Source organism: Mus musculus, chromosome 2, assembly GCF_000001635.26.
Source record: "Mus musculus strain C57BL/6J chromosome 2, GRCm38.p6 C57BL/6J".
Lineage (NCBI taxonomy): Eukaryota > Metazoa > Chordata > Mammalia > Rodentia > Muridae > Mus > Mus musculus.
This window is the reverse complement of record NC_000068.7, coordinates 161,674,806-161,687,612: the sequence shown is the minus strand read 5'-3', so window position 1 is coordinate 161,687,612 and position 12,807 is coordinate 161,674,806. Positions and strand designations below refer to the sequence as shown.

The window sequence follows — 12,807 nt, the reverse complement described above, 5'->3', positions numbered from 1 at the left end:
GAGAGCTATCCAGGATGCTGCCCAGATATTTCCCTGCTTTTTCTGTGACCTCCTCTAGAATAGATTTGGAGGCAATCTTTCCTGATGAAAGGCGCTACTGCGTCTGTGTCGTTGCTTGGATCCCAGGAATACTGCAATGTGGAAGATTGGTAACCTATTTCTAGGCTTCCATGCAAAGCTTATCTAAGACATTCAAAAAATCCATAATTATAATGAAGTTTGTTTGATCTGTCTGTAAGGAAGAACTTTAAAACAGTACAAACAGCCAGCACCAAACGTGGCTTCCTCTGCGTGAGATGATGAGTCTCTCTGTCAGAGGTGAAGGTTTGCTCGCTTCTTCCATCACTAATAGCAGCTGACGTTTAAGAACATGCATCTCCTTGAGGTCAGGGTTACTAATATGATGTGCATATCTAAGAATCACGATTTCATATAAATCTAATTCTTCTTTGTTTGTCTTTTCTTTTTCCCCCTTTTGGACATTTCCTTCATCTGACTGCCCATCAATCTATAGAAGAAATGCTTATTCGTACTCCTATTACTTGTAAGTATCGAGCCGGTGTTAACTTTGTGCCCCAGAAGGGAGCCTGTAGCATGCACTTCCTCCTGCACCAACCGATTGGTTGTCTGTTGGTTTCTCATATCCACCTCTGTCTAGTCTTCTGTAGTCTGGAAGGTTTTTTATTTTGTATGGATGCCTTTCTGTTTGAAAAATGCGCTGTCATTGTTCCTGTCTATTCTGTTTCTGTCATCCTGATTTTTCCCTCGCACCTTTGAAGGTGTGAGGGGTTGGTTCTCCTTTGTGAGTGTCAGTTTCTAACTAGCAGCACCTCAGTTCCAGCAGGAGGGGAAGGTAAGACAGAATCACAGATCTCGGGAACTTCTGGGTCCCTTTGTGCCTCTTCAGGGAAGAAGTAGTCTTGGGGACTTAAGGGATAAAAAGGAGTCCATTGGCTCTTTCTGATGTACCAGGAAGACTACAGGGAGTCCTGACTATTCCAACCTAGCATCAAGGATGACAGAAACATCCAAGGTCTTGGCTTTCAGCTGAAATTCCCTGTTTGGCTTTTAACATTAATTATATCACTTTATCCATACATTTTGTTCACAGCTAATGATGGCTGCTGACTTATCAACTTTTTACAACTCACTAAATAAAAGTGATTTTGACATCAAATCAGAGCTTTTCAAAACACAAGGGTAAAGGAGAAGAAACTTTAAATAATAGATCCGTCCTGAGGAACATTTGGAAAACCACTGAAATACTCCCATATTCCCAACGTGTGTCTCTGGACTTGGAACATGAGAAATATAAAATAGAGAAATTTGAAAACCCATCACATATTCAGCTAGCATAAGGATAGGACCAGAGCTCAGAATGACAGGTTCTTAGTCAACAGTATTGCCCTCCATTTTAGATCTTCCCTTATCCTTGGCAAACACAGCCTTGTGAGAAAGCCTGGCCTCACAGTAGCCTCTGCTGAAACCTCCCCAGGTAGAGATGAAGACAGAGAGTGGCTTCCTGATCCATCCTGCTCAGTTGGTGTCAAGCTGTGAACAGAGAAAATGATACCACCACCATCATTCACATAGGGACCAATGCCCTCCACCACTACTGCCAAAGGTCCTAGAAGCTATGCCTTACCTGTTCACTTAGCAAACACACCTTGAGCATTGAGTACACACACTGTATTCCAGTTAGGGAGAATGCAGAAATAAGGACCTTCAATATCACCGTATGGTGTTCTTGCCTGTCTAAGAGATCAGCGGGAGCAAATAATAAAATACCATGTAGCAGTTTCCATTTATCACTACTCAAATCAATCCTGGCAGTGGTGGCTGCACACATTCCTCACTACCCACCCCAGTGTTCTTGGTTCTCAAATGAAACACACACACACACACACACAGCCTTTATATTCTAATATGCTTTTAGCAGCTCAATGGCCAGGCTACTTTCTAACCTCCACATGGCTAATGTACTCCCCTCTGATATTCCTGAGTTATTACTTACTAAAATCTATATTCCATCTTTGTTGCCCTAGATCCAGTGGAGGGGGGCTGGGACTGCTCTTCGCTGGCTCTTACATATCGGCTATCTCTGTTCTGTACCTCAGGCATAATGTCTCCTCTCCTTCCCCGGCATGGTGGCCAACTCTCTTCCTGCTCCTTCCTCAGTCCCTTGCCCAGAAATCCAAAAGTCCTGCCCCTGTCTTTGCCCAGCCATTGGCCACCGGCAACTTTATTTGCCAATCAAAACTAACTGGAGCAGGGTACCTCAGTGTCTTATGTGCAGGTGTGCAGATTCTCGTGCAATTTTGGGGACCAAATTTATATAATATAAGCAACGTTAAACCAAATCCACAACAATACCAGTTAAAAAATGATGTATAGTATAGGGACACCAAATTAAGTATAAGCTTATTAATGTGGATGGATACACTTACCAGTGGATTTAAAGGTAGATGTATCCAATGCTGGAGAAAAATGACCATTTTGATTGGTCTGAATGGCATTTTCAAAGCTGTGGACATACAATACAATGCATCTGTTCTGATGGAATGAGTAGGAGGTTTAGGATTTGTGTAGTTTTATACTCATGTCTTACCTTGGCAATGTTCCTAGACTCCAAGTCTCATTTTTCTGGTACTAAAGGGAAATTTCACTTAATTCACAAACTTGCCTTCAAGAGAGAATGAGATGATTTGGTAAAGTATTTCTGCTCATGAAATATTAGGTTTTTTCCTACTCCTTTTTAGAAAGAGGATAGGTTTGTGACAGTAATGATGGCCCCTGGGAGGTCCGCTGATCTTACAAGGGTTCTTATGCAATCCATAGTGGGTATGGACACATACTAACTAGCACAAATTCTGTGTATATCCTTAATCTCTGGGTTAGCTGGTCTACATTACATATCTAGACATGGATTCTCTGTTCTTTGCTGTGCCGGTACCTGTGAATCAAAGATGAACAGTTAGAAGTATTAGAGGCAGGTATTCAAATACTTGTAGCTCAAGTGTGACAATGAATAACAGACTTTCAATTGGTATGAACATGGGGTTCTGTGTGATATGTTTTAGAACATGAAACCCAACAAGACCTAGGACATGAAACTCAGGCATGTTCTGGGAAGCATATGCATGTGCATGGGACATGATGGTTCTCTGATAATATTTATACATTTATATTCATCAATCCCAAAGCACCTGTTGTGTGTCACTGTAAAGAAGTCTCTGCAGTATTTTGCCTTCCAAAGAGAAGCTGTAGGTAGTTCGGTTTTTCCTAGGGCATCATCTTTCCATACCTAACCTCCAGAAAATACTTGCTAGCATTGAAGTATTTGAGCACCAAAGAACCTGAATGGATAAGGGACACCTAATCTTCCTGAGTAGGAGAAACCACTAGTATATAACAAGTATCTGTGCATAATTAGTTTACTAAGTCCCCATCAAAGTACAGTTTTGTAGGCAAGCCTTTCTTTCTTTTTTTTTTCCATTTTTTATTAGGTATTTAGCTCATTTACATTTCCAATGCTATACCAAAAGTCCCCCATACCCACCCACCCCCACTCCCCTGCCCACCCACTCCCCCTTTTTGGCCCTGGCGTTCCCCTGTACTGGGGCGTATAAAGTTTGCAAGTCCAATGGGCCTCTCTTTCCAGTGATGGCCGACTAGGCCATCTTTTGATATATATGCAGCTAGAGTCAAGAGCTCCGGGGTACTGGTTAGTTCATAATGTTGTTCCACCTATAGGGTTGCAGATCCCTTTAGCTCCTTGGCTACTTTCTCTAGCTCCTCCATTGGGAGCCCTGTGATCCATCCATTAGCTGACTGTGAGCATCCACTTCTGTGTTTGCTAGGCCCCGGCATAGTCTCACAAGAGACAGCTACATCTGGGTCCTTTCAATAAAATCTTGCTAGTGTATGCAATGGTGTCAACGTTTGGATGCTGATTATGGGGTGGATCCCTGGATATGGCAGTCTCTACATGGTCCATCCTTTCATCTCAGCTCCAAACGTTGTCTCTGTAACTCCTTCCATGGGTGTTTTGTTCCCAATTCTAAGGAGGGGCATAGTGTCCACACTTCAGTCTTCATTCTTCTTGAGTTTCATGTGTTTAGCAAATTGTATTTTATATCTTGGGTATCCTAGGTTTGGGGCTAATATCCACTTATCAGTGAGTACATATTGTGTGAGTTCCTTTGTGAATGTGTTACCTCACTCAGGATGATGCCCTCCAGGTCCATCCATTTGGCTAGGAATTTCATAAATTGATTCTTTTTAATAGCTGAGTAGTACTCCATTGTATAAATGTACCACATTTTCTGTATCCATTCCTCTGTTGAGGGGCATCTGGGTTCTTTCCAGCTTCTGGCTATTATAAATAAGGCTGCTATGAACATAGTGGAGCATGTGTCCTTCTTACCAGTTGGGGCATCTTCTGGATATATGCCCAGGAGAGGTATTGCTGGATCCTCCGGTAGTACTATGTCCAATTTTCTGAGGAACCACCAGACTGATTTCCAGAGTGGTTGTACAAGCTTGCAATCCCACCAACAATGGAGGAGTGTTCCTCTTTCTCCACATCCACGCCAGCATCTGCTGTCACCTGAATTTTTGATCTTAGCCATTCTGACTGGTGTGAGGTGGAATCTCAGGGTTGTTTTGATTTGCATTTCCCTGATGATTAAGGATGTTGAACATTTTTTCAGGTGTTTCTCTGCCATACGGGCAAGCCTTTCTAACATCACGCAGCAATGAAAGGGGTGGAGAATAGATTGAGTTGGAAAGAGAAGCATCCATGGAAGGAAAAAATGGCTGGGACAAAAGAAGATAAATATGACCATAGATATGTTAATTTGAGGAAGCTGGTAGAATTCCCAAGTAAAAATGCCCAGGCAACCTTGAGAATACAGAAGTAGAATGTAGACAGGAAGAAGATATTTGTAACCTTACTCTGAGGGTGACAGGGGAGAATATGGGGTGGGACAATTAAAACTCAAGAAAGAATAGAAGCAAACAGAGTGAAGGGCCAAGGCTCCTGAACTGAGCATCCTTCACAATCCACAGGCAGGAGTTAGAAGGTGAATGCAGGATGATAAAGCAAATAGATGATAGAAGGGAAGAGATGTCACTACAGAAGGAGAGGTAAAAAGCCATAAAAAATGGTACAGAGGACAGAGGTGGAAGGTGAGGGGACAGTCAGTGCATTCCAATACGAAAAATCACTTGTATGTGTTATGCACTAAATGGTGGGCATGAGAGAGGCTGAAGATGTTGGACATCCGGAAACTATGGAAAGGGAGGTCTGGAGGCAAGCTGTTTGGAGACAAAGACCAGCCTAGAAGATAGAAAGATGAGTCTGGATCATTGGACTAAAAAAGACAAGGCGGAAGAAAAAGGACAGAAGGGAAATGGGTCAGCAAGATGGCTCACCAGGAGAAAGTATTCACTCGTAAGTCTGAGAACTCAAGATGGTTCCCCAGAACCCACAGTAGAAGGAGAAAGCCCACTCCTGAGGTTGTACTCTGACATCTATATGCATGCCAAAGTATACATATATGTCTGTACTCACACACACATAAATAAATAAATAAATAAATAAATAAATAAAATAAAAATTAATAAATAATAAAAATAAAATCAGAAAAGGCTGGAAGACAGACTGACAGTGATGGTCTCCACATTCCCTCCTCTAAGTGCTGGAATAGATCCTCAGTGGAAGCTTTGAACCCCCATTTTTCAGGACATAAACCAGCAACTTCAGCAACAGGAGGAACTTGTGGCAAATGCAGCCACAATCTAGAACCCAAGTAATGTCCTGAATTGGAACCTGAACTATGGCAACTCCCTTTGCTGAATTGAGTTCATATTACACTTTAAGAAGCAATAAGGAAGCCAGAAGCCCAGTTGTCCCATTTATAACAAAAGAAAAAAGATAATATTCAGCGCCTAGGAATCTAGAATACATTCTCTCTAAAATCCCCCAAATGGTGTGTGTGTGTGTATATATATATATATCACCTCTGTTGTGGTTTACCTAAACAATCTTTACTGTGAAACCAATGCTAATTCACTCAAAAAAAATAATGAAGAGCCTACTATATGCTGGACTCCTGCCAAGGTTTTAGGAATTTAGGAATAAGTACCAAAAAGAAAAAGAAAAAGAAAAAGAAAAAGAAAGAGAAAGAGAAAGAGAAAGAGAAAGAGAAAGAGAAAGAGAAAGAGAAAAAGAAAAAGAAACACATTCACTAATGTAGAAATGTCTAATAGGAGAGAGAGGAAAGAGTATATAGCATAAAAATGGGATGAATAGAAGCTAAGACAAAGATAAATAAAATAGACACATGATAATATGTAGAGTGTAAGAAATAGAGGAACTTCTATAGCCTCAAAGCAAAACAGCTTTCAAGTACTCACCTTCATTGAAAGGAGATACACACACACACACACACACACACACACACACACACGACCAAGGTTCTCAAGCATTTTCTAGAAGGGACTAGATAATAAAATTTTTATCTTTCTATTTGAAGTCTATAAACAATAATAGATAATGTATGGCTATCTTCCAATAGAGGCCACTAAACAGAGCAACCAAAGCATCAGGCAATGGACCATTGATTGCCAGTCCCTGTCCTGGACTTCATGAGATTCATCCTGCTTTTCTGAGCTCCTGCTGTGTGCAACATACTATGCTTGGTGTTACCCATGGAAAGTGGAATTTGGTACTTTCTACCAACTAACAAAGGGTGGAAATGAAAGGAGCTTCCAGCTGATCCCTACTGTGTGCCAGGCTCATTTAGAAGGAGACTTTGTGAGATAGGAATCATAGCCTCATAGTTTCATTCAGATGTCAGAACCCAGGTTTAAGATGTTTTTTATAACTCATAGACCAAAAGCAAAGCAGTGGGGCCAGACTTTGAACTCAGGTCCACATGAACTTCAAACTCTGCCTGTTCTTCTCACCAAGCCCCCATTCTTGGGGAGAGGTAATGGCAAGAACAATGAATAGGGAGCCTTTGCCCAGGGTTCAAAGGCAAGTCTGTCTATGTAGAAGGCCTCTGAAGAGAGGCAGAATATACTCGGTTGCCGTCAGAACTAACCAGGGTGTTGGTGTGAGATTGGCCAAAACTATCTGTGACCAGGATAACAAAGGAGACAGTACAAGCAGAACTGTGAATCTGGAAACCCAGGGACACAAAGAATTTAGGAGAACATATATGCATGCATCCAACACACACACACACATACACACACAAGACACACACACACACACACACACAGGTGGAAATGACATGTTTGGATGTCACACTAGATCAGCATTCTTGATCTGCCTTCCCTATCAAGTTTTAACAATCCTGGAACCACTGTGAGCCTCTGTCCCTTCATGTACAAGATGGTGACATGACAATGGCTTCCCAGCATAATTAAAAAGTATATATATATATGTAGCATCACATGATAATCACTATCGGTAGGGATTTTCCAAGTGAAGCCCTCATTCCTTCCATTCTGAGCTGACACAAATGCTCTGTGGGGTTCATATTTGCCTTTCTATATTAAAGCAGCTCTCAGCAACTTTAGCTGTTCACTGTTTGCCTTTGGATAGGCTATTAAGAGCTAGCGTGTGTCCACAGGTTAATTTACCTCAGAGTATGTGATAGGCACAGTGATTATTCTGAACAGGGACATTTTAGTCAAGTAAGTCTTTTAAAAAGTCACTGAGAATTTACCCACTATGGTGGCCAGGAGAGAGCAGTTTCTTTGGATGTGTGCTTTGTGCAAACGTCATAGAGGTGGGAGATGGCCACCTAGCTGGCCTGTTGAAGGCACTATATGGGAGTCCTGGATTTTTTTTATATATTTCCTGTCTCCCAAATTCCAGTGAATTTCTGTATATATTCTCAAGTTCTAGACCAAATGCTGCCTCCACTGAGAAGCCTTTCTTGATTCTCAGACTCTTTAAGAATACCCTCCTCCCACTTCTCTGCATTCCATTGCACTAACTTTGTATGAATGTCAGGAGAATGTACATCTTCAGCTTGCTTCTCTTTCATGAGGGCTTATCTCTCTTTGGTCTCTGTTCCCCTGGCACATACAGTGAATCCCCTAGTAACCACATATATATTGAATGAACAAGATGAAATCAAACAATATAACAGCTAAAGTTAAAAATAAACATGGTGTCATTTTTTTAATAATTTATATTTTCCTTGCCTTTTAATTCTGAGGCAATATTTACTCCTGTGTTCGCATCTGTGTGACCTAGGCACATGATTTCATTTACTTAGTGTTGGTTTCCTGGTATGCCGAACAGGGTTTTAAAACACATAGATAGTCAATAGAAAAGTGTTTGTAAAATACCTAGTTCTTGGTAGGGCCTTTACCAAGATATAAGAGGCCAGGTTCTTCTCCATGATGCCTATGCCTGTCCACGCTCCATAAATACCTGTTACAAATCAGGTATTCTTGCCACAGCATATTTAAGGAGGCATTTACAAATGATTATGTCAAGAGATGTTCAAAAATCATTTTCTGTAATTCATCAGTCCTTTTGAATTAAGACAAAGAAAAAAAATAGGGGTAGAAGAAAACCATGCAAGGCAATCAATACCAATTACCCAGAGCTGACAGAAAACATGCTGACAAGTGAACAGCCAGGGCATAATCACAGTCTAAGGCCAAACCACCCTGAAGGCAATTGGTCTCCTCCAATACTTTGCCCTGTAGGCAAGACAAAGTCAGTACTATCACTGCTGATTCATAGGCCCTAGCCCAGCTAGCCCCAGTCTCTTTGAAAATGCAGCCTTCTGTCTGAACTGGGGCTGAGGGAGGTTCACAGTTGAACCCAAGACCTCACACATGCTAGACAAGGGCATTAACACTAAGCAACCCCATCTTCCTTTTCACGTTTTCTTTTTTATTGATCATTTATTCATTTACATTTTAAATCATATGCCTCTTCCAAGTTAACCCTCCACAAAACCCCCATCCCATCCTCCTCCCCCCCCCCACCCCTTTGCCTCTATGAGGGTGCTCTTCCACCCACTCCCCTACTCCTGCCTCACTGCTCTAGCATCCCCCTACACTGAGGCATCGAGCCTTCACAGGACCACAGAACTCCCCTCCCATTGATGCTGGATAAGGCCATCCTCTGCTACATATGTATCCGGAGACATGGTTCCCTCTATGTATACTCTCTGGTTGGTAGTTTAGTCCCTGAAAGCTCTGAGTGGTCCAGTTCGTTGATATTGTTCTTTGTATGGGGTTGCAAATCCCCTTCACTTCCTTCAGTCCTTCCTTTACCTTTTCCATTGGGGTCCCTGGGTTCAGTCTGATGGTTGGCTGTTAGTATCTGCATCTGTATTGGTCAGGTCCTGGCAGGACCTCTTGGGAAAGAGCCATATCAGGCTCTTGACAGCAAGTGATTCTTGGCATCACTTGTGTTGGGGTTTGGTGTCTGCAGATGGGATGGATCCCTAGGTGGAGCGGTCTCTAGATGGCCTTTCTTTCAGTCTCTGTTCCTTTTTTTGTCCCTGTCTTTCCATTTCTGGGTTAAAAATTTTGAGATAAATGGGTGGCCCATTCCTCAACTGCAGGTCTATCTCCTGGAGTTGGTGTCTAAGGCAGGGTCACATTAAATTGCTAGCACTGCATTTGAGCATACAATCCTCCTATTTCAACCTCAAAAAATATCTTCCCTCATAGTCCTATGACACCAAAGCCTTCCTGACTCAGAATTTGCATAGTAAAAAGCATCTTAGTTTGGTATTTTGTATGATGACTTTGAGAGAACTCTCCTGACATGTTCAGCACTCGGGTGGATGTGTCCCTTCCATTGGATTGTGCCTTTGTCCCTGCAGTGTTCTCCCTAGAATACTCTGGCCTTGTGTGCCTAGAAAGTTCCAATGTATTTAACAAAGGTCACCCCTTTTCTTATGGTGGCCTTCTCCACTTTCCATGGATCATATCCATAGACTGGGCTCGCATCTTTATGACCCTCATCTCTCATGCATTTACCTGTTAACTCAGTCGTGATCTGCTTAGGTAACACTCTACTTAGAACAGCTGCAGGCCCATCCCCTACTATACTGTTCATTATCCAGTTTTCATTGCCCTACAAGTAGCTCAGTATGCAGACCAATTCAGACATCTTTATGAGTGGATATCTGTGGTGGGTATCCCTCCATGCTTGTTTTATCTCTATTGAGTTATATATTATTTGATTCGGCATGAGTTGGTTAATATCCATTTTTATTTATTTTGGCATATGTTGATGGTAGGCTTTCAGATCACTGTAGGCTTTATAGTTTTATATTGAATTCAAACTAGAAACATTGTATTCAAGGTTGCATGTCACAATTATAAATGCATGAAATTAATGAAAGCTGTCACAGTGAGATAGATATAAATGCAGTAGTCTAGATCCTGTGTACAGATAAATTTGGTGAGGGAGTGCTATTGAAGGATGCTTTATTGTTTACGTTATTGGATTAGAGTTGAACCATATTAGTCATGAATACCAAACAGAGCCAATCTATAAGCCAGAGCTCTGTCACTTTAATCAGGGAAAATACAAAGTAACTATTTCTCCTCCAGAGATCAGAAACGATGTTTATTCCATACTTTCAAGTTTACACCTAAACATAAGCTTCCATGCCAACCAGGTATTAATGATGCCTTAAAGCATATAAACATCTGGCTAGGCTTCTAAATGTTTCTACTCTACAATTGAGTTTGAATGCTACAAAGATGATAAAGGGAAATGTGTGGGCTGTCTGCTGATGGAGAGGAGTATCTGAAATGTGGGTAGAGAAGATGCTCTCATGTGGTCAAATCCTCAGATCCCCTTTCTAGAAGGATGGTCTTAGTCACCCAGAATAGAGACTTCTGGACTGTCCTTTTCAGGACTTTCTGTTTGATGTTGCCCCTCCAGGTGTATCTAGTAGCCCCATGGGGTATATAGTAGTCAACATAGGGTTGTCAAAGCCACCCTGGCTCCCATGGGGTTGCTTTAAGTCATCACTGTGACTACATCACTATTTGATTTCTTCTACCCTCTTCTTGACAGGGCAAGCCTGTCAGTCTCCCTGAGTCTCATTACAAAACACTGTCTGCGCCACTCCCATTGGCTCATATGTAATTTGGCCACTAGAGACAAATGGGTTTAAGTATGTTCTGTGCCTTTCCCTAGAGCATGCTTTCTTCATAGCCTATGAGCACTTTGTGAATCAGCCAATTAAGGTAATTCCTTCCTCCCTCGTTTAGTGGGTAGACTCTAAAGAATCCTTTCTTAGATAATTTTCTTCATAGGCATTTGTTGTCTGTGCTGATATGAAGACCATGGAGCCATTGCTATATAGCCCTACCTGAGAGAGATCCAAATATATCCCAGATGAGACTACAGAAATATCCTTTTGTTGATACAACCCCATTAAACCTCCAGTGTCCCAAGTACTCAGTCATAGCATCAGAAGCAGGTTTACTTCTGAAAACACTTCGTATAACATGCCTCTTCAAAGTAAGACATATATACCTGCAGATAGAGCCTTAGGAAAGATAGAACTGTGGGACGCACACACTGTAAATGCCTTTCTTGATATTTTACCAGAGTGCTTTTAATGGAAGGAAGTGCTTAAGTTAAGCCCTGAGATGCGCCTGCTGATGGTAATGATTACATCTTGTTTGTGTATAATGCTTTATCTCTACCAAAGTGCTTTCCCACTCATTATCTCCTTGTCTGGTTGGGTTTGGAGGTATTTAGCAAGGTATTATGAGACAGATGATAGAGTGGAGCAGAAAAGAGCCCTGGGCATTCTGGCTCTGACGTTTTAGAGACATCTTTAACTCCCATCTCTGGTTCTATTTCTCATCCGTAAAATAGGAGTCACAGAGTTATTTCAGAACAGCTTTGGAGGGTGAGACCATGTTCTAAGGGATTTCTTTCCTTTCCTTTCTTTGATGACTTCATACATGAGTACTGGGTTTATATATTGTTTACTCCTTCTCCCCTCTCCAACTTTTCCCATCTCCCCTCTATTCCCTCTCATTCATGAACCTTGTTGTTGTTACTATTGGTGTGTGTGTGTGTGTGTGTGTGTGTGTGTGTGTGTGTGTGTGTGTGTGTGTTTGCACGTGCGATAATGAACACTGCTGAATTCACTTAGAGTTGCTGCTATATATACGTGTTTAGGGCTGGCCTCTTGCAATTGGACAACTAATCAGAGGCTCATCCCTGGAGAAAACAAATTCTCCCTCTCTTAGCAACTGTAAACTTCCTAGAGCTTTTCATCTAGTGGTGAGTCTTGCCCAGGTTGACATGGTATGGTGACAGGTGTTTTGACGGTGCAGGTCTTGTTAGGCAACATTGTTGGGATATCATGAGTGTGGCTTCTCTGTCACATAGAGAAGACACTATCTACCAAGTAATTTCCTTGTGTCAGCTACAGAGCTAAGTTCTGAGTAATTAGTTAAAATGCTCTTCTTTTGAGGAGTTTACAGCTTAAAAGGGACATGGGCATGTCAACAAATAGTTGTAAAATAATGTGCTAAATACATGAAAGAGGTGTACTGAAGGTAGAAAGGGGAGGCCTTCATTGACAACTGTGAGGAAAGATCTTGTGGATTAAATGACCCAACAACATTTTGGAAATATTTTTAATTAAAATAGAATTACATCACCTCCTTCCTTCCATTTTCTCCCTATAGCACCTCCCAAATACCTGCCATCAACCCTTCCATGCTTGCCCACTCTTAAATTGATAAAACTAATCAAAACAACTTTTGGACTATTATGATTAC

The 12,807-nt window shown here is 41.6% G+C and overlaps 1 protein-coding gene across 17 annotated transcripts in view; it reads left to right on the top strand.

The window, feature by feature from the left end:
* Ptprt (protein tyrosine phosphatase, receptor type, T) overlaps positions 1-12,807 on the top strand; it is a 1,139,160-nt gene that overhangs the window by 973,535 nt on the left and 152,818 nt on the right. For 12 of the 17 annotated variants that reach the window (NM_001291151.1, NM_001291150.1, XM_011239384.3 and 9 more), the window contains one exon: positions 515-544. The exons of the other annotated variants lie outside the window; for them this stretch is intronic. In NM_001291151.1, the coding sequence (NP_001278080.1) occupies positions 515-544 (30 nt within the window). The remainder of the gene's footprint in view (positions 1-514; positions 545-12,807) is intronic. 17 annotated transcript variants of the gene reach the window in all.